Source organism: Macrosteles quadrilineatus, unplaced genomic scaffold, assembly GCF_028750875.1.
Source record: "Macrosteles quadrilineatus isolate MER2022 unplaced genomic scaffold, UCM_ALF_1.0 Scaffold_8__2_contigs__length_117827958, whole genome shotgun sequence".
NCBI classification, from domain to species: Eukaryota; Metazoa; Arthropoda; class Insecta; order Hemiptera; family Cicadellidae; genus Macrosteles; species Macrosteles quadrilineatus.
In genome coordinates, this window is record NW_026542601.1 from 19,021,624 (window position 1) to 19,049,609 (window position 27,986).

Genomic DNA, 27,986 nt, shown 5'->3' on the forward strand with positions numbered 1-27,986 from the left:
AAACGAATATATCTACTCAAAACTCAAAGTCAAACATTTTGACGAAAACAATACTTTCTCCATATACTATGGTATAGGAGGAGAAAGTAAAAACACAATTTATATTACATGTGCATAAGCATTTTTTGTTGAAGGATGAAACTTGTGTTTGGATCTCAATAGTATATTCATATTATTGTAATTTGTGGGATATTATTTTCTATTAAACCAAATAATTATTAAATGGCAACTTGTACTTAAAACTATTAAAACATTGACATAATACAATTTGTGACTGACGTTATCTTCAATTGATTACCGTCGCTATTCGTTAAAATCTTTAATTTTTACTTTCTCCCCCTATACCATAGTATAGGGAAAAGGTATTGTTTTCATCAAAATTTTCGAGTTTGAGTTTTGAGTGGATATATCCGTTTTGGGTCCCCCTGGACACAAAATAGTGGTTTTCGAAGTGATGTCTGTGTCTGTGTGTGTGTGTGTGTGTCTGGATGTGTACAGCGCTAGGGACTAGACCTGTGGTCCGATTTCGATAAAAAATTTGGTATGTAGGTTCTAATCCATGGTATATCCAGGCGTTTTTTTTTTTTTTTTTTTTTATTATTTTTTTTTTTTATTTAGCTTTTTAATGGGGATTTCCCCATAAAACCCCATAAAAAACCGAAAAAATCGGATTTTCTCAAAAATGGCCTGAACGATTTTGATAAAAATGTAAAATGTTGTAGCCCTTTAAATTCTGAACAAAATGGTACAAATCCCATTTATGTAAAATTACGGTTCAAAAGTTATTGTAAACTATGTTATTTTCCCATAAAAACCCCGTAAAATAACGAAAAATAGGATTTTGGAAAAAAGTCTGGTTTTGATTTAACATAGTATGATATAGTTCTTACAGTTTTGATAGTTTTTTCATTTTTTAGAAATTTTGATTTTTAATGGGGATTTGTCCACAAATCCCCATAAAATAACGGAAAAGTAGGATTTCCCTAAAAATGGCCCGAATGATTTTAATACAAATTTAGTATGTTATAGTCCTTATATTCTGAACAAAATTGTACAAATTCCATTTCCGTATACAGTATTAACCCTCACCACTTACACATGATAAAGGTTGTTGACAAACTTATGGGAGAAAGTATGTCTCAGAATGCTGATACCGTTTATTTTTTTTAATTGTGCATAAATCATAAATTACCAACTCTATTGTATTTTACCAGAGTGTTACTAATTAACGTTAAGGTCTGATTTTTATCAATGCTATACACAACCTAACTTGGTTTTACTGCTAATTAATTATTATTGAATCAACTGATGTATTTTATGACAGTTGAGAAAAGCATATAAATATTGAAACCGCCATAGGACAGATATAACATTCGACTTTGAGCTTCAAGTATCTCATTCTACAACCGTAAAGGTAGTATAAGTAGCTACAGCATAGTATGATTTGACTAGCGTTATTTTATCATTTATATTGATATTATATTTAAATAAACTTAGTGTATAATAATTTTGAATCAATAGTAAATTTACAATCAGTAAAAATTGAATGAGCACTTAACACTGATTTCTTATTTTACATTTGCAATGTATTTAGATGCTCCCTACTATTTATAATAAAGACATGTATTTAATATAACGTTCATATTACAGATGAAATTCGCATCAGCCTTTATCGTGGCACTTGCTACCTTTATGGCATTCGTTGATGTAAGTATGAAACTTATACACATGCTAATTATAACATTTTAAATTGCAACATAACGGTTGCTGTTACGTACAATAAAGTGCATTAACTACAGTTTCTCTTAACTTTTACGATCAAATACTATTTTTTTAAATAAAATCAGTTTGCTTTTTTAATATGAAATTTTTCATAATTAATACAATGATATTTTGTCAGACATAGAACCCAAATCAAGGCCATCCTTTGCTAAACAAATATATTCTCAATATTATTATATGTATTAAATACTGTCAAAAATATATCGTTTAAAGTAATATTACTCTTATTTTGCTTCAGTTCACGGTTGCCGAAGCCACACCTCCACCTAAGTCACAATGGCGCCATTAGCTAACTCTCTGACATTTCTCGACGTAAGTATGAAATATAACTAAACCATTTTAACACTACGTTTAATATTTATTGTCTTCTTACTGAAGTTGATGTAAGTATACTATGAGTTCAACAATAAAATAGGAAATAATTAAATATAACGATAGCTGCTAAGCGTGCCTACCTTTGAGTGCTACTGTTTTTTCTAAGTTAATTAGTTTTTCAAATATGTTTTTGTGATAAATAAAACTGATAATCTTTTAAAGAATGGTTTTACATACGTTTTTTCCAAAGTTTATAAGGCAATAAACATAAATCTAGATTCATATTTACTAAAAACATGGATTCTTATAAGTGTCTGAGAACTACCATGTAAATATGTAATAATTTTTATCTCATGTAAATAAAAGAAATAACCTATTCGTACCTATATTTACGTAACCTTACCTATAGTAAACTAACCTATTCTAACCTAACCTAACCTATACTAACCTAACCTACAAGTTAATTGTAAACTAATACGTATTGTTATTGTGTTTGTTTAGTTCCCGATTGCCAAACCTGTCCACTCTTGAACCTGATGTTTTGCAAGATGTACCTGTTTCGCAATGAAGAGAAATAAAACTTCATGAAAATATAAAAAATATGATTTTTATTAAGCCCCAAACAAAGTCAACTAAGAGATTGAAAACTCATTAAGAATAATTTAATGGTCAAATCATGTCATCTAAAAGTAAAATGAATACCAAGCGTGCATGGTGATAAACAAATTAAAAGTAATTTTAATTTTAGGCATAAATTCGTATGATATTTGCATCCTTCACACTCTCATACTTAATTTTTTTGACCGAATTTTTATCTAAAATCTTTTCAAATTTCTTTAATGCAATGCTATAAAAATGTTTGCTTAAGATAAGATGAAAGTATAACTGTGATATAATGATACTTATACTGTATAATATAAATGATATAATTGTGTGATATAAGTGTGATGAGGGCTATGCTATTGACTGAACCAACTGAATCTAATTTCGAGTTTTCCAATATTTTATATTCTATATGAAATCTTAAAGTTTACTCAAGAAAAAGCCAGGAAATTCATAGCTATGATTTAAGCAAGAGGGTGATTAGCTACAACCAAACCTGTGATGTGAACGTATTTAATAAATTAAAATAACATTTACAAGTTGTGACTAAATGTCAAGTACAAACTCTTCGTTTTGAACTTCATTAAGTTCTTAAGAAAAAATCATATTTTAAAGCGTGTACTAATATATTTTGACATATGGTTTATTTACAACTTAAATAACAACATTTAAATCGTTAAACCTTTTACCCTCAATGTGTTCATACTTAAATTAATTATCTGTAGAAATACAGAATATGTGGAAAACTACCATAAAGTAGTGTCTCAATTATACCAAGCTTCACTTCCTTTAAAAAAATCTTCCCCAAAACTGTGATATAGATTATGGTTGGCGTTATTGAGTCAACGTTTGATTATAAATCAACATTTACATCATACAGTATCATACAGTATCATAAGAATAGTATACTGTGTGAACTTTCGATGGAGGATGAAATGCACTTGTGCAACAAACATTTGTTATAACAAAAAGAAGTAAATGATTTTACCTCACAATATATTATGCCTATCCTCGCCATTCGCGAAGTATTTAATTATTCAACTTAACTGTGCATAGATCATAAATTGTGTACTCTATTGTCTTTTTGAGCGTGCCTAATTAACATTACGGGCTGGTTTTAATATACCCTATACGGCAATTAATTATTCCTATTCGATCACCTTTATATATTTTATGACGGTTGAAGAAATCTTCTAAATATTTTTACCACCAGAGAACAGATATAACATTTATCTTTGAGCTGCAAGTATACTGTTCGACAACGATGAAGGTAATAATGAATAAACACACTATAGGGTGATTTAGTTCTTTGCTAATAGCGTTATTTTAACAGGATAGGGTAGTTTTCATTCTTTTATTTTATTTTATTCTCCAGTGCTACAAAACAGCACACGCCAATTACTTTGTGGCATTAATCGTGTAAAAAGAATGTAAACAAGAGTATTACAATATAGAAATAAATACAACAAGGAAAAAATGTCCGTCTTCTATGGTGGCAGACATATTACCTCTCGCTTAGGTTCACTGATTGTGGACCACATTTCTGCAGCGTTGGATAGTGTGAGTGGTCTCTCCCGAGGAGCTGCCCCAACTCCTTGTCTTCTTACCGGGATTGAGAGTGTGATGTTCCTCTCTAATAATATTCTTCTCTAATAATAATATATCTCTAATACGTCAAGAGGCTCTCATGTTCGGGAAAACTTACAGTGAGGGGGGTAAGGGAAATCTCAAAGTGGTCCATGTCAATATAAGGTCTTTAAACACAGCCTTCAATGAGCTCTGCTCAATTTTTGATGACATTAGTTATCGCATTTTAGGGGTTACTGATCCCTAGCTCCTTCCAAAAACACCTACAGACAGTTATGCCATACCAGGATATTCAATGCTTTTTTGTGATCGAATCGCTAAGATGGTTACTCAGGAAGAGGTGTAGCATTGTGTGTAAAAAATGGCATCGACTTTAAGCTGTACTTCATCAATCCTGGTATCGAGCATCTCTGTGTGGTGGTGAGTTTTAAGGGGAGTACGTTTGGTATATGTGTAGTTTGTCGTCCTTCCTACATTAGGTACACTCGCCTTTCGGATCTGTTTCGCTCCCATTTTATTGACCTTGCGGTTTAAATTAAATCAGTCATTTATTTGGGAGAAACGAAGATTGATATATTGTCACAAACCTGCGAAACAAATTACTTGCGTAGGCTGATAAATGAATCTAACACCATACAAATTGACAACGAGCCTACAAGGGTGACAGAAACCTCGGCAAAATTGTTTGACATCATCATAGGAGGCAAATCAGCCAAGATTGAAAGAGTTGGAGTCATAGACACCCCCAGTATAGTTGACCACAGAGGAATGAGAATGACTGATCATAGCTAATTAGTGTTGTAAATCTTGTAAGAAATACAAAAGAGGGCAAAGCTAATCAAATTTATATATTTTTCCAAATTAAATGTAGATACTGCACTCAACATAATTACTGATACTAACTGGAATTGTGGACACAATCATTCAATAGCAAAGAGACTGGATGCCAAAAGCAGCACACGTTTACACTAAGACCGTTGAATGACCATAACTGAATAAGGATTAAGAGGGCCTAAAACACACCCTTAGACTCACCAACCTCCGTAAATCGGACTTTTAGTGAAATTAAGAGACTTGAAGTTAGGTCTAGCAAGTCCTCTCTAACAAATAAACAAGCTATTCCTTTTGATAAATAAAATTAGAGTCCAATGTAACATAATATAACCCATAAACAAAGAAATTAAAATAGCCCAATAGAATCATTCCACGAGACAGCCCACAGCACCAGTGCCATACACTCACTCATACCTTCTGCTCAAAATAATGGATTTGATCTTTTCCCTAAGCCTTGCATGGTTTTCTATGGCAACAACAACAGGATCCTACAACAGGACAACAGGATTTCTATGGTTTCCTGAACAACAGGAAAATTTTTGTCAAAAAGTCAATTGTAGACTTAAGTTAAAAGAACTTAGATATAAGTTTTAAATTGGTGTGTTTTGAGTTGTAAGTTTTACGATGAACATTTCTGTTTTTTTTTGTTTTTTTTTATATTTGAATTTGTAGCTCTTTGGTTTTCTTTAGATTTTTTTTCTAAAGATTGAATTTCGCTTTGTCACTTTTAAACTACAAATCATCATACACAGGAAAACAAACCTTTGATTTGAAAGGGAATAGACGTCAAAACGCCACTTGGTAGTAATTCACCTCGATACTGCATTCTTGAGGCGGTTAAGACAATAATCACATAGGAATAGGTTTAGGTTCATGGATAGAGGTGGTTTTAGGTTGTATTGGTACTTATCTTCAAATCCGGAGATAACTGGTTCGATTTAACCAGTTTTTATACCCACATGAAAAAAATCATCATTAAAATCATCATTGAGATTATGTCTTTAGGCTTCCAAATGACGCTACCTAACAAACATTTTACGTTATTATGCATGTAAAAAAGAACAAGCTTAAACCATTTTCACGTTCAGATTATATATGGATTTCCACATCACAAAAAGTAAATCAACAAGCACTAAGCTTCACCTTAGTTTTAAGGGTTGAAGAAAAACATAAGTTCTTGATGTTTTATTAATTTTAATTCCTCATGAAACATTTTCAGATAACATTGATCCAATTTTATTGAGTTAGTTCTTAAGGTTCTGGTCTTGGTTCGTCAGTCTTGCGCTAAACAGAAACAAGAATAACATTAGAATGATGTTTATATGTTTTAAATATTCATAAATATACTAAAGACTAATATAAAGAATGTCCCATAAGTAATCAGCCAAACTCCGGAAAATGTTTCTATGGGTCAAAATAACAATCAAATCAAGAATAACATTCTTCTATCCAAAATCACTTCGTAAACCAGGTATCCGCCATCTCGTATTCTTCACATTAAATTATTTCTCTTTGAATTGTTCCAAACCAATCTTTATAGAACTTGGTATGTATGAGGTCCATGTTACAAAAAATATCTTAACCCAATTCAAAATCTCAAAATTGAGGCTATTTTATTTATTTTCTGTTTTTATTAAATTAAAAAACATGCTGATTTTATGAAAGAAATGTCAAGAACACTTTCATTTAGCATTTAAAACGTAAAGCTTCTTCTCAAATTACACAAGTTCAAAAGGATCGAATAATAAATAACTGAAATTTCACGATTTTTAGTTGTACAAACCTGACTAGCTTATTCCTCTACATCATTTTTCGCCAAAAACGTGATATTGTAGTATAAAGGACTGTTCACACCGGCGTAGCCAGACGTATTAATACTTTTTCGGAATACGTAGCTGACGTAGCTCCTAATGTAATTCATAGAGAGTGTTCACACCGGCGTATTAATACGTGAGCTACGGAAGCTACGGCGCTGCCGCTACGCCGGCTAGCTACGCGTAGCTCGCATAGCCGAATACGCGCATGCGCACTAGCACACCGGGCTGTCACCGCTACCCTCCCTCCACCTTATAATTAATTTATTAAGCGGTGAATGTTGGATTATAACACACAAATTAAGAATCACTTAAAAAAATCATTAAATCACTATAACATAACAACCTTAAGAAAACTTTATATGATCAATATAATAATACTTCATCATACGAGTACCTAATGTTCACTAATATTTTGCTTGTAAATCTCCTTATCAAAAAAGTCGTCTCTCTTAATATGGTCTATTATGGTTCATATTGTGGGCTGATATTTATGAAACATTAATGAATTATTTTTAGACATAGGCCTACGTCTGGGAACCGGAGTTTTGCCAACGGGTGTCAGGTAGATGGGGGGGATGCCTTCGGCCACCTCTTGGAGCGGAGATTTGCCAACGGTGGTGGTGGGAGAAAGAGTGCGACGGAGGGAGGGAGAGCGATTGTCAGGGTTGTCTACGCTTAGCAATTATGCGCTTGTCGCAGTGGGTTAGGTTAGGTTAGGTTAGGTTAAAAATGCAATACATTTCCTTTCACAGTCAGAGGTGCATAACTCCATTACTTTGAATACAGTCAGCATCCTGCCTGGTTTGTCCACCCCTAGTGGAAGCCACTCTCACGGTCACGTGTAATCGCTATCGCTCAACCCACAACCGTTGTCAAAACTCCGCAGTATGTGGAATTCATGGAGGGGGACCCTTTCTACCTGATACCCGTTGGCAAAACTCCTACACTCCCTACGTCTTACCAAAGAAAATAGAACCTAAAGCAGAAGTCTATCCGGGTCTGGGGAAGCGCTGCGCCAAGGTCAACGTCCCTGGTAGTTTCATTCGTCGCCGCTAGATTTCGTGGGCGTTATCGCTGAGTGAGGAATGGCATTTGACGACGTCACTCTTCATAACCCATGCACCTCTCTCGTCGTCGTACTCCGTGTCATGTCGATGCGCGTATTTATTTTTGTTGCCGGGCAGTTAACTGCCTGGCCGGTTAGTAAAGAGCTTAAATAACCGTAAACTAACTATTTCCTTAATAATTAATGACCACGATGATAAGTTGTTACTAGGTAATATTTTGCATGATCAACTGAGATTGATAAAAAAAGTTCTGATATTGAACAAAATACTGAGTTGGGGATATTTTTGTTAAAGTTTGTACGACTAAATCTCGACTTCTAATCGACCCATTTTATAATTAATGGTTCGTTGGAAAGCCTAATTCGTGTAAATGTGCAAATAATAATAAAAGTATGATTTTATAAAATATTTTGTAAATAAAGTAAGATTTAAAAAACACATTAAAACGGCTTTTAAAGTTTTTATTTATAGCCTACTTTAGGCTGCCTTTATTTAGTATTTTCATTAAATAAACAATAGTCAATTGTAGGACATTTTATCCTATTTCAGAATTTTTCGTCCCATTTTGGTTGATTTCCTTACAATTTTAAATATTAAGCAACCTACAAATTTATAGTTGCTAGAAAATGCCGAATTAGAGATGAGATTATTGTTTGGTAAATCTTTGTTCAACTAAACTTACAATTCTACAGGACCAATTTTGTTTGAACAGGTAATTATAAAACTATGATTTTATTAAACATCGTTGATTGTTGTACAGTAATATTAATTCATTGATTTTTCTTTGCTTACATGTTGTTCACTATTTGAGTTTTTTGTTTGTTAATTAAAGTGTATTTCTTATTTCATGTGTGTTTCCAAGGTTATGAGCTTAATCTGTACCAATAATTAATTATTAGTGAGTAATCTGCTGTATGCAAATTTTAATAACCATTACTTTCCTAGAGACAGGTGTATTTAACCACAATGGACTTAGTTGCTAGTGGTAATAATAATGCAATAGGCTAAAGCAAAAATGAATCTTTAATTACAAATTATGAACACAAACATTTTGGTTGTCACAAACATCTGTTGAATAGGCTATTTAAACTTTATAATAAATATGGATTGCATTTAGCACAAATATAATTTGTAAACTAAATTGTACTGTTGTCCTTTTTAAAGTAATGGATTACATTTTAGGATTGAAGAAAGTGTGTAAAATGAAATTACTAAAAACTATTCAAGCTACATCTTCAACAACCCCTCAGAAATTTATACAATTCAAAATGTAATTACTATTTTTTTATGTGGAGTGATCAAATCAAATCAAATATAGTCTGAGTAGTTAAACAAGTTTAGACAGTATCATGAATTCAAAAACATCTTTTATGTTAAATTTGACCAAAAATAAAAAAGAACTACTTTGAAAATATTAATAAAAAACTGTTTATTGCACAACTTATATATTTTAGGATAGGTAGTAAATTACCCCAAGAATATTCCTTACAAGAAGATTAAATAAGACAAACATGTTTTGTTTTGATTAACAAACATTTTACTTTCATGTTTGAATGAAAATAAAACAGAAAATAAGTATTAAGAAAGTAAAAAAAGTCAACGAACAAAATTTAGTCTGATGAATTTTTGAAGTGTTCAGTTGAAACTGGGAAGATTATTTATCTTGTAATTCTGTTTTGTTTAGTCTAAATAATGTTTACCATTGAACCGATCAATCTGTGTTTGGTTTCAAGCGTATAATGAAAATATAATTTTTAAATGTCATAATGCTAGAACTCAGTTAACTTCTCTTTGACAATCAAATTAGTACAAATTAAATTACAAAAAGTTAGACCTCTTATCCAACATTTGTTTTTTTTTTAAAGAAGAAGTTAGGTTACACAACAATTTAAAGTAAGTAATTATTCATACCGTCTCTTTGATACTAAAAATATACTGTAACAATACTAATCTCAGGAATAACTAATTATACATAGTGTTTGAGAGATTAATTATATAGTTGCTTGTAGTAAAGTCCAGTATGATAAAAGTTTGTACAAGTATAGATCTCAATAAATTAAGATTTAGGTATGTTATAGGCTACAATATTATTTATTGCAGACATGACTGGCAAATAAGTCACCCAATTGTTAATGTAAAAAACCAGAGGTTTAAAAATTATATACCTAAAAAAAAATTTTACAACACCTATATAATTTTGTTTTAATGTAGTTGGTACTCAGTATCTAATTTTCATATAATCGGCTTACGTAATTGAATATATAAATGCCTAGTACAAGAGATAGTTTAAATAATAATTCATACTATAACCTGGTTTACTTATGATTTTTCCCTTTAGATGAATAACAATAACAAATACAATTAATTAAATAAAAAGTCAGGAAAGGCTTATTGAAATGTTTGGATGAGTATTAAAATATTCAAAAAAGAATAATTAAATTCAAATTCCACTGGTCATACATAACAAGAAACATATGTTTTTCTAACTTAGTACAGTAGCACTATACATGTTGGAGGATTCGCATTTTGCTGATTGATGTGTTCTTCAGAGACGCGTTGATCCATTTACACTGTTTATACAGAAGAACTCTGAATAATGTTTGTAGCAGGTATGTCACATGCTGATCACATTCTTGGCTCAAGTTTGCCAAGGGAGAAAAGTCTTTCAAACTTGTTCTTGTTCTGTTCATTAGTCTAGCTACAAGTCTTGGTCTATGGGCAATTTTGTTGAAGTATTTTTTGTAAATAGCTAGTGCTTTTGTTACAATGGTTGTTAATGTTGAAGATGGGGCTTTTAATCCGGAAGATGAATGAATGTTGATATTCGGAAATGTTTTGTGGAAAATTAAAAGCTCTGAGGGGTTGTCGAGGGTTGATTCTACACAGTTGCGCTGCAAACACTTTTCACATTGAAATTTTTTATGACAATTCCAAGCTAAGTATCCAGCGTAGTACTGCTGAGAACAAGTTTCTAAATTTACTGGCAAATTCTCATGATCAAAATCTGTCAATCCGTCATAATCTTCATCTTCATCTTCTCTATCACTAAAACTATCTTCTTTCAGTTCAGGGGATGGGTGGTCTTCTGTCTCATGGCTGTGAGCTTTGGAGGATGAATCGCCAATGTCCAATACCATGTCTACGTCAGGCTCGTAGGATGTTGTTTTAGGGGGTTCAATTAAGTATTGCATGCAGAACAACCTCAGGGAGCTACGGAATACCCGGACAGTTGGGTTTTTGTTCCACCCGCCTCGTTGCCTGATGCTTGAAAATAGGTTTTCAAGGGTATCCTGGTTTAATCTGCTGGTCAGTAAATATTTGTACGGTTCCTGTTTGAGTAGTGATAGAATTGAATTTGCTGTTAAAAGGATTCCAGGAAAACAAGGTGGTCTGGGGTTCTTGCTGTTGAGTTTACTGAGGTTTTCAAACACATTAATCGCTTTCTTAATTATGTTTACAGTATGGGCATTCTCTAAGCTCAATGCACAGGTATCGGGATTTTTAGTTTTAACAACTCTACTATTCAATACATCAAACAAAGAGTTGATAAAGTCAATGAAATCAGCGGTGTGTAGGGCGGTTCTTGATTTCAGTTGGCCAGTTCCAACAACTGTCCGCAGTGCTGATGCAGTGGTATGGCTGAGGACCTGTGTTGCTAGGGACACGCTCATCTTTTGGAAGCTATTGGGATTTATATGGGCAGGGGTGAGTTTTGGAGCTGCTCTAGTTGATGTACTGCTTTGGTCTATTGTAAATAGTTCTTTGATGTCGGTGAAACTGATGGTGTTGCCGTTAAAACAGAAGTCATGTGTGAGGAGGTTGTTTCTTATGGATTTAATTAAATGTGGCACATCATACAAAGCGTGGATTTTAACTCCTTCACATTCAAACCATGGATGTGAACATGCCACCCCTAGCAAATTGTAAGCAGTTCTGTTGGTGCTGTTTTGGTCACAGACTATTGCTTTTATATGGAGACCAGCATCTGATAAACATTTGACACATTTCCTGATTAATTTATATGTCTGGGAACCTGTAAGACCATTCCTACTTATAAAATAGCCAATCGGCATCTTCCAGTGGTAATACAGGCCCCTAATCATAAATACACATGCCTGCCTTCCAACTTTACTGTTTCTCCCGAGACATCCCAAATCTTCATATCCTTCAACCAAGTCATAGCTTGCACAATACTCCAAAGATTGCTTTATGGCCATCTCATCAAGCATCAGTACACAGGACTTTTCCATCTCCTCCATGCTACTTGCTTTGCATTTAATTTGTTGGATAAGTCTGTTGTTAAATCCAGGCTTGAAACATTCTTTAGATGAAATCCACTTCCTAATTGTTGAAACACCAGGCAAAACTATTGATTTTAATAAGTACTTGTAGCATGAAGGAGATCTCAAGTACAATGATATGGCATACAGCTTTTCACTTTTTGACCACGGTTGTCTTCTTTTGTGGTATTGCATACCGATTAGTAATGCCCCGCCTTTGGTTCTTGCTGGAGTTTTATTATAAACTGAGAATCTTTTGAATTTATTTCTTGTTTCTGAAAGTGTCCGTCTTAGTCTAGAAATAGTGGCTCTTTTAACAGCAAGTTTTTTTTGTAGAGTTTCTATATTTTTATCGGGTTGACTACTTGATGAGTTACTAAATAACGTTCTGTTTAGTTTTCTTTTGGCTCCTTGGCTGGTCTGCTTGTCCGGAGATTGTTTTGTTTTTGTTGATGCATTCGAAATCCAAAAAGTTGATGACGGTGTTGTTACTACTGGTGAATGTAAAGATGTTTGCAGTAACGGTGATTGTAATGGTGTTGAAAAATCTTGCCTGTGATAGCGTCTGGGAGAATTGGTTTGGCGTAATAGTACGGGTGAAGGTGAGGGTGAAATCAAACGGGGTCTTTTTGAAGGCGAACCTATGATATTCCCTGTCGAGGTGGCTGCAGGAGGTGGACGTCGTCTCGGGGTTTTAACTGGAGTCATGATTACTGGGGCAGTACTGGTGCTAGGTATTTCTGTAACAAAAACAAATAGGCTATATTAATTGCTTATGGTAAATGGTATTGAAACCAAGTAGTACAAGTTTAGCAATTATGTTTTTTGGTATTCCTCTTACATATTTTGCCATAATAGTGATATTCATCAAAATATTTGGAAAATAGGTTTTTTGTAAGTCTGTATTGCTTGCTAACTCTTAGCAAGAATTGGTATTGGTTCCTTTACCTCTAAGGATTGTAATTTTGTTGATGATTAATACAAATTACAGAACAAACTAGGATTGAAACTTTTTAAATTTTAAAACAAGCCCCAATTGTGAATGATAAAAACACCAATTCTCACAACCTGATGAAATCAGGCTTTTAAATTATTCTAATCAAATAAACAAGCTTAAAAGAGTGTAAATACGCAATATTTCAGCTCTGTCCAAATGTTACACAAATTGCATATTTTTTTACAGATAATTAAAAATAAAACATGGTGGAATTGGTGGGTAAGAGAAATATAAAATATTAAATATTCTTTATACGTGTTATGTAGCGTACCAATGAAATTTCCTGTCGTAGTAGCAGCATTAGCAGGAGGTGGATGTCTCGGGGTTTTCACTGGAGTTGTGATTCCAGGGGCAGTACTGGTGCTAGGCAAGGCTTCTGTAAAGAAAACTTTGCATTCAGTAAATGATTTTGAAACCAAGCTATACAGTAGAAGAAATAAACTGAATATATTATAACAGAATAGTTACTCTGACATATTTTGCCACATAAGGTAGGTAACATTTGTCTATCAACGGATTTCGTAAATAGGTTTTTTGTAAATTAGTATTGCTTTGCTAACCTTTAGCAGAAAACGCCTAAGGTTTCAATAGCAAACTTCGGATCTGGTAAGTTGGATCAAAATATATCCATAAACAAGCCAACTACAACATTTTACAAAATTTTCTTTAAGAATAACATGGAAATTAAAAATGAACAATTTTTTGAATATTCTCCGTAACCGATAACCGTACTAAAACACTTTGATAAACTAAATTCTTTAAGCTCTTTAAAAAGGTCTGGAGATATATTGATAAATTTTGTGTGTTAAGGGAAAAAATTATAAAAATGCTTATCCCATAAAACATTAGCTAAACCCCGTTCCCATAGTTCGATCATAATGGTTCCCAAACTCATTCAAGTCTATCCCGCCTTACACCTTCAAACCAAAGTTATCGCGTTCACGGACACATATAACCCTATATATAAATACATACATACAAATTTGAACGAATGGTCTTTTTGGCCTCTGGGGACATAAAAATGAAAAAGTAAATTGGGTCCCAGACCTAGGTCTTACTGTGCCACCTACGGTAAGCCTAACTCTCGCAGTATTAATGTATTATAGTCTGTTCATAAAATGTTGGCGGTTTTGGGGAATTCCCCCCCACTTTTACCTGCTTAATTAAATGAAACTCTTATACTACACCCCTGCTTTTTTGCACATACTCCAAGTAAACGGCTGAAGCGATCCACATGAAATTTAGCACATCCATAGTAACCAATTATGGGAAGGTATAAATCCGAAATGTTACAAATTGGACTAAATAGCTTTCCTCTATGTGTATTCAATTTTTTAGAAATTGAACATGGGTCTTAAGGGTTTATTGGTCGCCATGACATTATTTGCGAGATAACAATAAAAATGTAAACAAAAGAGTTGGTCTGTTGGTCAACTAATAATTTAAAATGTCACATGTATATATACAGAACAAAAGAGAACATTAATCAAATTAATATAGTTGAGCATAATTTACTGCAAAATAATCAAACAATTACGGTTGCCGGAAATAGGCTAGCACCATTGACTTTAGAAAGGTACTCCAAATAGACATTCTATATGTGAACAAGCAAATATACATTAGATTTAATTGAACCAGACTCAAGACGTGGAGGGGATAGATTTCTTCCCTTAAACCGCTTAAATTCTGTAAATGCGTTAATACATTTGCAAGGTCGTAGTGAAATCAGTAAGAAAAATGTAAAGATATAGTTTATTGAATGTTATACCTCTACTGTTGGCTGATAAAACTCCAGTCGAACCAGAAGACGTGTCCTCATCAGGAGCAGTGTAGCAGTTGGGAAGGGCATTAAATGCAAGTCGACCACTGGGAAGTATGAATTTTTCTTGAAAATGGCTTTCACATAATCTTCTATTTTTGTTCAGTTTCATTGGAGACAGTCCGATAAGATCAGCATTGCCTGAAATATAAATAAAATAAATTGCATCATCCAAGTCACAGATACCTTTCCTTATTAGCTTGATATTGAAATTGAACTACTACTTTTATAAGCAAAACATTAATTGTAACAATAACATAAAACATCAATGCATGATCAAAACATAAGGCTAATTTTTTGGGGGGAGTCACAAACATTGCAATAATTTCTAATCTGTGAGTGTAACAGCAATATGGGGGTTGAACATCTGGTTTGATGTTAAAATGACTGTAATATACAATCAAAACCGTTAAGTAGTGTTGTTGTTAAATATATGATATTTATGTCAATTAATTTATGCGTTTTTAAGTAAAATCACTAATAATAAAAATAACAAAAATAAAAGCTGGAGATATTGTAGACAAAGTACATTAAACCATACAAGTTAAATTCATTAAGCCTACCGAAGGAAAAAAAATATTTTTTTCGATACGAGATAACCACATAAAACAAGTAGGCATACAGTATAATTAATGTACAGTTTATTGACAGATCCTATAGTTGTTACACCCAAAAAGTTAAAAAGGATAACAATAAAACATCTCCTTAACTTAGTATTTTCCAGACTTTATTTATTTATTGGCACGTGAAATTCCTGTTACTATTCTAATGCATTGTTGTACATGTTAGCATTTACAATAAATTACAACCTATCAATATAATACTGCAATGTAATTTTTTATTTTTTGTTAAATAGTGAACTGCAATAAATGTAGGTAAAAGAACGGAATTGTCCATAGCAACCTCTAAGTGCCATTCCTTCCATCTAGGCACGCCACCTGACAGGGGGTGGATTTACAACCTTGTCAGCCGACCTAGGACCGTTAGGGCTGTTTTTGGAAAGCCATAATAGTGGCTGTAGCTAGAAAAACACGGTTCAAACGAAATAAAACGCCGCCACCATGACAATATAGTCTGAAGTCTGACTTCTCTATAGTATTGTATACGCACTTACAGTTAAAGTACCACAAAAATGCAAAAATACACAAATACACATGGTCACTACTAACTAGTACTGCAGGCCTATAAACCAATATTACTCATCGCTATATTATAATGTAGCTTAGCAAACAGTGTAATTATTAGTTATTTTTGGCATCATGTTTATTATTGTTTTTAACGGTATGTTACTTTTATAACATACGCATACTGTGGCCAACTGTTTATACACGCTCTGTACAAACTGATGGTACCGTGAAAATGAACAGGCTACTTAAAACTTGGTCAAAATATTTTACTTTGCTGATGTAGGCTATATAGCTAAAGTCAAATCCCCAGGATCCATAGTATCATTACTAAAATACTTGAAAATTGAATTTAGGTGATCACGTTTTACTTACCTGATAGTTGAACCCACTGTTGAGACAGTAAGCTATCTCTTGGGAACCGAAACATTTTCAATCCTTTAACTTTTGCGGAACTGTTCGAACAACTTTTGTAGGAACACTTTGTAAAAGACATGATGATAAACGTAGAGTTTTGCAAATGAATAAGTATAGTTTATATTCCTATCTGATAACACACCAACCACACTATCCAAAAAACGAACTCAAAATTACTAAAAAAATTTAAAGCTAACAGACTTATTAACTGAGGTGAACATAACATGGCTGATTAAAAGCGTTTCAGTAAAACTAATTTTAAATTAAATTAAAAACTAAAAACAAAAACACACTTTTAACTGAGTTGTAATACAAGCCAACACTGGTGACAGCAACAATCACTAGGCCGGCGCGCGGCAGCTCGGCACTCGGCTATCAACAGTCAACACGTGAGGAGAACTGGGGGAGGGCGAGAGAGCGCGGTGTAGTGACGTCAGACCCCTCTCCCACCGCCCCCACTTGTGGAGTAGCGCGCCAGTGAGCGACAGTAGCGCTACTAGGATTGGGAGTAGACACTAGCAGTTCAAACGCAACGCTTTTTATGGCTCAGATAGACTTCTGCTTTAGGTTCTATTTTCTTTGGTCTTACTTACACCATAGAATATTTTATCATGTAATCCATGGATGAGCAAAATTATTGCATGTTTTCTGATAATATTTATTTTATATTATAATATAGCACAAGTCTTATAGTCTACTATATACGGCCTAAAATTAGAGTGAACATTTTTGTCAACATTAACTAATTAATCAACAGACTTTTCAGGGTACTATACATACAAGCTGCAATTGAACCGTGACAATCTTAACTGAAATCCATAAAACGCTAATAAAAATAAACAATAAAATTACCAAATATAAAATAATATAATAAAATAAACAAACAACAGCCCGCTCACCGGCTACGTAGCCGTCAGCCTTGGCTGCGGTGTGAACAGTGCACGGGCGACGTATTAATACACCGAATACGTCTGCAGACGTCGGGCTACGCCGGTGTGAACAGGCCTTAACAGTGTAAAATATACAGTATACAGTGTGTTGTATCATATATTAGCCTATTGTAATATATTGTAGACATCTTAGTATAACATAGTTTTTAAAGTTGCATACTTACATTGACCAATGCCAGAGAGGTAGCTAGTGCCGCCAGGAGGAGTGGTCTTGGCCATGCTCATATCGGCCAGGTTTGGCAACCGTCAACTGAACAGAGAAAAAAAATATTACTTAAATCCTTATATTTGCAGGATATTTGACATTATTGAAATATTGTTAGTCATTTGACGAGAGAATATGTTTTTTGGCAATGGCGAATGTTGATTGTGGTGCGTTGCTTCATGCAACATCAGAGAACCCCGTGTAAAACAAGGCGATTTGTTTTACACAAATAAGCTATTTTATACTTATGTAACATCAATTAAATTCATTAATCAGCAGTTCAAACACTTTACTACATTGTATATCATATATCGTTATACTTAGTGTAGGATTTCAAAAACTGACTTTAACCTGTACTAAAATGAACTGAGGCTAAAAATCAGAAAAATATTAATAAATAAGTGTTTTTGTCCTAGGACGCTAGGTACAAGCCCGGGATTTTTTCTATTATTCCTTCAGTCTAGTCTTAGGGGTTGCGGCAATTTTACATATTGTAGACTCCCCCGTATCCGGACTCCTCGGGACCGAGTCTAGTCCGGACGACGGGTTTTCCGGTTAAACCAACGCCCTAAAAACTCATTAAAACGGACTGTTTACTTGTGATATTCGACTTAATTTAGAAGAGCATTGTATTTAGACACGTGATCACTGGTCTAAAATTTCCCACAAGAACAGTCGGTTAAGGACTGCCCTTTTCCTGCCGATCAAGTCCGGTTAAACCAATGTGATGATAAAAATTGTGCGGTTAAAGAGATGTCATTTCTGCCGAGTGTAGTCCGGTTAAGCCGATGTCCGGTTAAAAGGTGTCCGGGTAAGATGGAGTCTACTGGATATAAAATCCATTAGTGATTTGGTGGGAACTGAAAACGGGACCTCACGGACCGAAGTCCTGCGCTCTACCACTAGACCACTTTGCTCCCGTAAGATACTAAAAAACTAAAATGAAGTACTACACTTAGTTTAAGTTTTACTTACATCGACGAATGCCAGAACAGAAGCAAGTGCCACGATGACAGCTGATGTGAAAGTCATCTGTAATAAAACTTTTAGTTAAATAGCTGGTTTATTTTATTTATCTACAAATAACCATTGATTTGGTTACCTTATACAGTATTTGCGTATGTGTAGTGCAATATATTATTTTTATCACCATAACCAAATTTCGCAAAGGTAGTAACACGACAAAAAGCTACAAAAAGGTATTTTTACTGTCATAACTTGATCATCAATATGTGTTTTTTTATTATGACGAAAATCTAATGAAATACTCCTAAAACAAATCATGAATATATGACCATTTTTTATATGGGAAGAAAATTTTAACACCTATACATAATATTGTAAACCTGTAATATTACATACAGGGAGGCACAAAAATACGTGGCCTGCACTGCATAACAAGATTTCATATACAAAATTAAGTCTAAATGTCCTTTACATTTTTCTTTCTTTAAAATTCCATTAGCTGTCTGTAACCAACCGTTTTCGAATTTTTGTCTCAAGGACCCTTAGTGTTATATTTTATGAAACTTGTTTAAACTTATAAATTTGTTTTATTAGAAGTATCTATCAAGAGGTTTTACCGTAATTAAATAATGACATGTTAAAGTTTCCAATGGTAAATTTCAGTTATATCACCCACCAAATCAAAATTTTACAAAACTTTTAAGTATTATTAAATATATATCCAAAGAGTCTTTGGTCGATAGAATCTCTTAGTAAGTAAACAAATAATTGAAAGTATTATTAATCAACATTTCATTAGTATGTTTTATGCAATTGTAAATGTCATTTGACATACAATTAGTATTCTTTTTATCAATGTCTATCTAAAATGGCCGTCGGTAATTAACATTAAGCCTAATTCCGTTTCAAATTCTTTTGACACCCAATTGGAATTAATTTATAAGACCTATTATAAACAAATAAAGGCATTTAACTATTAGACTACTAAATTAGTTAAAATAATTCTATCAAGGAAGTGTTACAACAAATTACTTCGTTGTTTTTTTTTTGTTCTACCTTTTTGCTGTTGAAGTTGATTCTTGCAGCTAGAGTAGAAATTGATATGCATCCTTTGGGATTTCAACTGTTTATATACCTTTTATTTGAAGGTCATAAAACAAATCAGGTTATCCAATCGTTATTATCCAATCGTTATCGTGATTAATCGTTGGTGATAAAAATGAAGTAAAATGCCATACAATGTAACTGAAAATCATAGCGTTGTATTCATTAGTTATGGTCTTAGCATTTGACAAAAGCCAATTGAAAACTCGTTAATGTGCTTTTAACTATCGTTTTAAAGTACAATTTTATGATTAAAGTTAATAAGCAATAAAATGTTTAGTTTTCATGTGGAATAAGTTGACTTACTGATATTGTGGACATTAAGATACAAGGTACCAAGTATTAAAAAATGGTTCAATAAGTTTTCATATATCCTATCTATTATCTTGTATTGGCCCTATCATCGAGTTAGATTGAAATTCTAAATCCTGAATATATAAATTAAGAGGATAATGATGTATGCCCAACGAAGTGAAACTAACAAATGACCAATGTCGTCAACCCGCTTAAATTGTAATAGCTATTAGGTGATTGTTTTGTAATGGCTAAGAAGATTTCAAATTAATGTTTTTTAAATTTAATCTAAAATATAACACAACTTTAAGGTAAATTAATGCTTAATTTATATTAAAGTCTTCTTCATTCAGGAGTTCTTAATATTGTTGGCGATTGGGTTATTCAAGTTAACGCAGCACAACACGTTTTCCATCTTTTAGACGTGTAAATGAAAAATTGAATATTGTTTAACGATAAAAAGATTATTCAATCTCTTCCAAAGTCAATCTCTTCACAACTGCTGTACCAGTTAGTTACTATGTATACTAGGTATAATAAATTAATAGGCTTAATACACATATAAAAGGTAATCACGTGATCAAATAGTAAATTCCACTTAATAACGTAACTTACTAAATTAATCAAATCAAATCAAATCATTTATTGCCAAAACAAATAATACAATGTATAGCAACGTCAAAGTAAAAGTTTAAAAACTATTTTAAGGAACTTAGATGATCTAACAATTCATCAACATTGTATACAGCTAAACTACATAACATTGATACTATGGTGTTCTTGAAAGACTTAGAATTCAGACATTTGATATTACTCGGCAACAAGTTAAAAGCTTTTTTTTCAAACTCACAAAAACTTACAAATGTAGACTTAAAATTACGCTGGTTTATTCTGAGAAAAGAGTGCTGCCTGGTGTTGTGTTGTGGTGCAAGTAAACACAGGATGTAAACGAACCTACTTACAAAACATGGACTTTTCGCGTATCATCCTTATGCAGAAAGGACTAATGGAAAGATCCTAAACCAACATGTCCCCAATATTAAACATTCCTGCGATCCTGGGTTCAGTGAGGATTTAAAAGAATACAAGACCTTACAGTTTTGGTTGTAGATATATTGATGTGTTAATTAGGAACACATTATATTCATAACAAAAAAATATATTTGTTTTATATAACTATAGTAGGTCCAATATTGTGACTAGTCGCATTTAAAGCAGATTTTTATTAAATGACTCTAGGTAAACTTACGAATTGTACATGTAACAGTCAAAAGGTTACCGGAATGAAATCTGTAGACATTTGGTGCGATCGTCAGTGGTAAATTCGCCTTGCAGTAGTTATAGTAGACTGTAGTAAAACTCTGTCTCCTAAGAACAAAGAATCTCGAATGCTAATGGCTGGTAAATTCATTGATATGGCCGATGTAGATCAACATGGTGTTATCTCAACCAACCCTCCAATAGGTTTGTGCCACTCAGTTTGTGGTACACGACCGACAGTAACCGACAAAGTTGACTTACAGGTCTACTTTGTGTAAAAGTTAAGTTGTGTGGATTTTGGACGGACCACTATGAAACTATGCCCACGTCGATAATTCACTAGGGTTTATACTTCAATGGATTTATAATATGATTCATCTGTGGTCATTTCGCAGTTTTATATTGGAAATATGATTGATATTAAATAAATATTATGCATAAATACTACAAATTACATTCAACCTATTACTTTACTTCAAAAATTAAATGTTTGAGGGGCAAATACTCTTATTTCCTAATAAGAGCGGAAAGGGGTCGGCTACTATCCCTATAACCACCCTATTCTTACCTAAAACGCTTTTCCTATTTCAAGATCTTCAAATTACAAATTTCAATAATGATAACTAAAATAATAAAGCAGTTAGTGATACAAATTGTGTATTCAAAATCATACTTTAACCTACAAGTATGTTAAAAACGTTGTCCTTTAGTTTTAAACTCCATCTTACACGAAATACTAACCATGTGTGTTAAGAAGTATTTTTATACAATCTCTGTATTTTGATACACACAAATATCTTAATTTAAGCTCAAAATGAATAGCACCTTATTTCGTTTGAATCTATTTTCTCCAAAAATTTTTAATGTTAATTACAAAAACCAGAATTGCCTTGGGACAAACGGCTACTAAAGGTAACTCGATAACATTGCAAACAAGATGCTTCAAAATTGGATCAACGGCCTAAGAATAAATTGTCCCTTGTAATCGTGTTTTCTTACGTAACTGGATTAAAACTTTTAAATTTGTTTCATTCAACTATTCAAGTATTTTTAATTTAAATCCTTCATAAATAGGTTTTACGGGATTTTATATTTATTAATTTTTCCTCAGATGAAAAATAAATTCTTTTTTTTCAGTCTAATACAGACTTATAAATTTGTGTTTTTATGTAAAGTTACTGCAAATCATATCTAAAAAGCTATATCAATATTTATGATAGTATTACAATCTATATATATAAAGCTCAAATACCACTGACTCTTTCATTCATTCACTCACTCATCACGAAATCTCAGAAACCATAAGACCTAGGAACCTGAAACTTGGCAGGCATCTTCATTTTGGGTAGTAGACGCTCACTAAGAAAGGATTTTACCCTCCGACCTCTGGGCTCCGCCCCAGTGGCTCTGGAGTTTCCCATGTTAATCTTGCGAGAAATTGAATCAATGAATCTTAACAGCTGTTTCAATTAAACAAGTTGGTTCTGTTCTATGATGTTCAATAGAATTAAAGTTACAAGGATTACCAACAGGGTGCAGAACTATTATTTCTTTTACATTTATGACAACAGCTAGTTTGCAACCAAAAGGTGAGTGAGCGTAGCGAACGAACGAACTTCAACCTGGAGGTGAGTTAGCGTAGCGTACGAGCTAACCTGAAGGCAAGTGAGCGCAGAAAACGAGCTCCAACCTAAAGGTGAGTGAGCGTAGCGAACGAACATCAACCAGAACGTGATTGAGTTATAGGTACGAGATCATCTTGAAAATTAAGAAGTTAAACGGGGCAAAGCCCGCGGATTACAGCTAGTATAATATAACTGACACTTACACTATCCATTACCTTTGTAACCAATGCTACATATAGACATATTACGCGGAGTTGACATATTAGCATATCTAAAATGGCAACAGTTGCTATTCTTACGACAACTTCAATGGATATCCATCAAAAGGAAATAGTTTTTAAAGAAACGACAATGGGTAAACGATTCCATCTATATTTTTTTAAAACATGGCAGATTTTATATTCACAGCATTTTTAGTAAATTCTCAAGAGGAATTTTAGTTACTTAAAACTCACAGAGGAACCAATTTTTTTATTATTTTTAACTAAAGATTAGTTTTATTAGGTACTAAGGAATAATAATAATAATAATGTCTTTATTTAGCAAGCGCTTTTCAGATACAATATTTTTGCTTTTAAAAACAACTCTTGTCCTTAATACTAATAAACTATTCATAAAAACTAACTATAAAACAAAATAAACAAAGAATCTATGAAAACAATGTAAAATAATCCATACCAACAATCTATTTAACAATCTTAAAATAATAAATCTATAACAAACATTACTTAAAATAATTAGAATCTGCAATACTAGGACCAATTAATAAAAACATACATTTACTTTAGACAACTACTTTTAGCCGAAAAATAGTCCTTTGACCCTTTTTTAAAGGTGTTCAAAGAGTTGGCCCTTAATTCTTGATCGGGGAGAGCATTATACATGGTAGGGCCGAAGTATGAGAAGACGCACCTCCCCACTTCATGTCTGACTCTAGGAAAGTGAAACAACTTGTCCTGCCTCGTGCTGCGGACAGAGACATCACGGCGAGAGAGAAGTTTCTCACACAGGTACTCTATAGCTTTTATTATCTAGATTAGCTTTTATTAATTAGATTTTATTATCTAATTAAATAGTACAATGTATAATAAACAATGTTTATTGTGCAAAAAACTCATTTAGTGCTACACCTACTTTAATCACTTTTGTATTTTTTTACTATATATAAATAACTTCTTGATCAGCATTGTACGTGTTATTAAACTTACGGAAAGTAAATAAAAGAAACGTCTTATAACACTTAAAACATATATTTACGCTTATACTGTTATTCACAAGACGGTAAATATACAAAAAAGGTGGTAAGTGGTGATCGATTTCGATTGGACACTCCAATCATCATCAGACCCAATAGGCGAATGACAAGAATCTTGAATGGCGCTGTTGTATATTTATAAGGAAAACTGTAAAGATAGAAATAAGTTGATTAATGAACAAATACATTTTGATTCCAGTTGTACTTATAATAATGTATTGGCCGGTGCTTCCGGTAGCCAATAGGGTATAAGTAGGGACGCCATTCAAGATTCTTGTCATTCGCCTATTGGGTCTGATAATGATTGGAGTGTCCAATCGAAACCGATCACCACTTACCACCTTTTTTGTATATTAACCGTCTTGTGAGTAACAGTATAAGGCGTAAATATATGTCTTAATCGTTATAAGACGTTTCTTTTATTTACTTTCCGTTTACTATATATGTTGTAATGTATTTCCATAAATTGCAGAAAAGTTCAACTAAAGAAAATATCATTTTAATAAAAACACCTCCACATAATGTCACTAACAATTTAACTGTTACTTTTTGGAAAAAATTCTATATTCTTGGATTTTTTTTTATTATGTTATGAGAGTTTCAAGCGTTACGATCCATTGAATAATGATGAAAAATTAAACAAATTGAGAACGACTACGCCATTCTTAATTTTTTTTCTGATAAGTATCTGAAACAAGCTCAAATAGCTCAGCAACTTATATAATCATCAAGAAGGAATGAACATTTAAATATTTTACTTTATAACGTTTAATTATTTCATTCTACTGTTTATCTCATCCAAATATCCAATCGTAATTGCCTATGGTCACAAATAATGTACGTAATTAATAATATGCTCTCTTTGCCTTTACAACTCGCAGATTTACAATCAGTTTTATTACTAACCGATAGTATGGGAACAATGGATCGTTAAAAAAACCAGTGTTGGGAATACGTATAAATATCAGAACTAACATAGGATAGATATCAATTGATTTCGAGGCACTCATCTCTTTACATCAATTGTAAATGTAAGTACATTATACGTTAAAAAACAATATTTTGTCGTTAAGTATAGGAGGATAAAGTCAAGTAATAACGTTTAAGCATATTACATATCAAATGTTTGTAGGTTACACTAACATGACTATATTTTTTTACTGTCATCGACTTTGATAATAGTCCATATGCTTTAAATCTGATTAATAACTATTCTAACTATTCGTGTTACGAGTATTTTTGTTAATTTTATGTCTAAAAACTCTCATAATGACCATGTTTTATGTTCGCAGATGTTTTAAAAGGTAACCTTCTACTGTATTGTTAAGGCTTTAGCCGTACATCTTTGCAACTTTGCCCGTTATTATTTTTAATTGGAGTTGATGAACGACCAGTATAAATAATAATGCCACTATGATGATGAATCTATTGGAAAAAGTAATGTTGGTAATTAAACTTTATAACTTAACATTTGAATTAAAAAGATTTAACCTTAAAGCTAAATAAACAGAAAACCGTATTTGGAAACCCAGATCCTAACGTACGGTCTACAGGTATAGCCTCTCTCAATATATAGGGTGTCCAGTAAGTAAACAGCCAAACTATGGGAAATGGTTATATGGGTCAAAAAAAGAGAAAATCATATATAACACTTTGTTCATAATCGCTTCGTTAACCAGATATTCGCCGTTTAGTATTTTTTAATAAAATTTTTAATTTTGAATTTTTTTACCGGTCTTTATAAAATTTGGCAGTAGCCTAGGTTAAGGTTAAAAAAATACCTATTTTATGAAAAAAATCATCTTGTTACAATTAAAAAATTCAAAATGGCGGCCATTTATTTTTTAAACTTAAAATACTCAAAAACGGCTAGTTTTATAAACGAATGTCAAGAACACTTTTTTTTGCATGTGTAATTCTCTACCAAGTTAAAAAAGATAACTAAGAAATCGCTTAAATATTACGATTTTTAATTGTAAAATGGGGCAAACCTGACTAGTTCCTGCCTTATTCTACCCTGGAGTTTTGCCGTTTACTTAAGGGACACCCTGCATATTTATAAGTATTTTGTTAACATCATAATCAGTGTTATTATTGACACTTATTACATTCGGAGTTGTGTAAATTTTTCAGAAAAAAATGTTTCATTTCAGATGTTGTTCACTTTTCTCGTAGCTGTCGCAGCATTCGCTGTATTACTTGATGTAAGTATTCTTGCAATAGTCAAAAATAATTTTATTTCAAAAGCTTGTATCTTACCTTGTATGTGGTATAGCTTTCATCGTCTATGATTAAAGGCTTGGTTTGGTTGTGATAACGTTTACAAAATAATTAGTTCATACAAAATAAACAAGATTTCTTGAATGTTTTGAATTAATGAGGTCAAACGATGTGAATGGTTTGTGATATTACATAAAAGCTATCAAATTTAAAATGCAAATATAACTAGTATACGTCAAACAAAGTCATGTAATGCATAGAGAAAGTCTACCGTTCACGATTTTTTTTATTTGTTTTAAACATTTAAGACTATTTCTATAAAACATAAAACTTACATCCATTGTCATACTCTTGTAATGCTTATGATATTCACTAAAATTAAAAATACTAATCGCATTGCTTGTAACAACTAATTATTCTTTTATTTTTAGGGCGCACTAGCAGAACTTTACTTCCATCCTCCCAGACATGATTGGCCTGGAGACCACCATCATGGCATTTAACACCATGGGTTTAAGGAATTCCTTCCGGGTGACAGCGGCGCTGTACTGACCGGGGGTTTCTATTACCTACATTTCATTCCCTGGTTAAGATTATACCTTTTACAAATCAATTCCATCAATACTGTACAGAAAATCTTAAACAAAAAATATATGTTTAAACAAAACTCTTGCTTATTTTATCAACGTTTTATGTTAACTAACGTCCGCCGTCGTTAATTAATGCAGGGCATGTGACTAGGCTTAAGTTATATTTACTTTGGTAAAAATCATAGTAATTAGAAGTAATAAAATTTGGCAACAGAATGCTTTCGGAAGTTAACATATTGTGCATAAATTCCGATACATTTATAATGTTGATTAAAAAAAAAAACATGCTGGCACTACCCATAGGAACTGGGCGACACAAGTATCGCTCAGTTTACATGTTATTTTATGTACTGGGATAAACTGAAGACGAAACGTTGTGATTTAAAATAAAAATAAAATGATTTATCACAACATGACTTTAATTTGTAAATCGCACTAGTTACAGTGTTTTTTTTTCAAATAAAAAAAATATGATTTGTGACGCAAAATTCAAGGGGGGGAATAAACTAATATTCACCTAAGTCAGGCTAGGCCTACCCCTAGAACCGGCCACACTCAAATTTCTTCCCCGGAGTGCTCAGAAGGAGCCGAGAAAAATCCAGGGGTCGATACGAAGGTGTCACGGCTTTGACTGATCAATTTATTTCATTTCATTTCATTTCATTTATTTTGCCAAATCAACCAATTACAATTAGTGTTAGCTATGTCAAAATAAACTAAAAATGAACTGGAGTAAAACTAAAATACACAACTTCTTAGGTATTTAAAATTTGTAAGACTATTTACAAGTTGTGACTACCAGCCAAAAAATCCAAAAAATCCCGGACACTGTAAAATACTTTATTTAAGAGCAATCTCTTCACCACCCTCTTAAA

The 27,986-nt window shown here is 32.7% G+C and overlaps 1 protein-coding gene and 2 long non-coding RNA genes across 3 annotated transcripts; 2 read left to right on the forward strand and 1 right to left on the reverse strand.

The window, feature by feature from the left end:
- The first annotated feature begins 1,315 nt into the window (after positions 1–1,315).
- On the forward strand, positions 1,316–2,697 carry LOC129001349 (uncharacterized). The gene is made up of 4 exons (XR_008491416.1): positions 1,316–1,414; positions 1,651–1,707; positions 2,021–2,094; positions 2,599–2,697. It is a non-coding gene; the product is annotated as an uncharacterized LOC129001349 (long non-coding RNA).
- Positions 2,698–6,372: 3,675 nt separating this feature from the next.
- LOC129000232 (uncharacterized) lies at positions 6,373–15,262 on the reverse strand. The gene is made up of 5 exons (XM_054427187.1): positions 15,051–15,262; positions 13,554–13,658; positions 12,125–13,025; positions 10,987–11,269; positions 6,373–6,405 (listed from the first exon to the last, which is right to left on the reverse strand). The coding sequence occupies exons 1-5, from the start codon at positions 15,211–15,213 to the stop codon at positions 6,373–6,375; spliced, it is 1,485 nt and encodes a 494-aa protein (XP_054283162.1). The 5' UTR covers positions 15,214–15,262.
- A 9,979-nt stretch (positions 15,263–25,241) lies between these two features.
- LOC129001359 (uncharacterized) lies at positions 25,242–27,188 on the forward strand. Its single transcript, XR_008491430.1, has 3 exons — positions 25,242–25,332; positions 26,455–26,505; positions 26,953–27,188. It is a non-coding gene; the product is annotated as an uncharacterized LOC129001359 (long non-coding RNA).
- Positions 27,189–27,986: the final 798 nt, after the last annotated feature.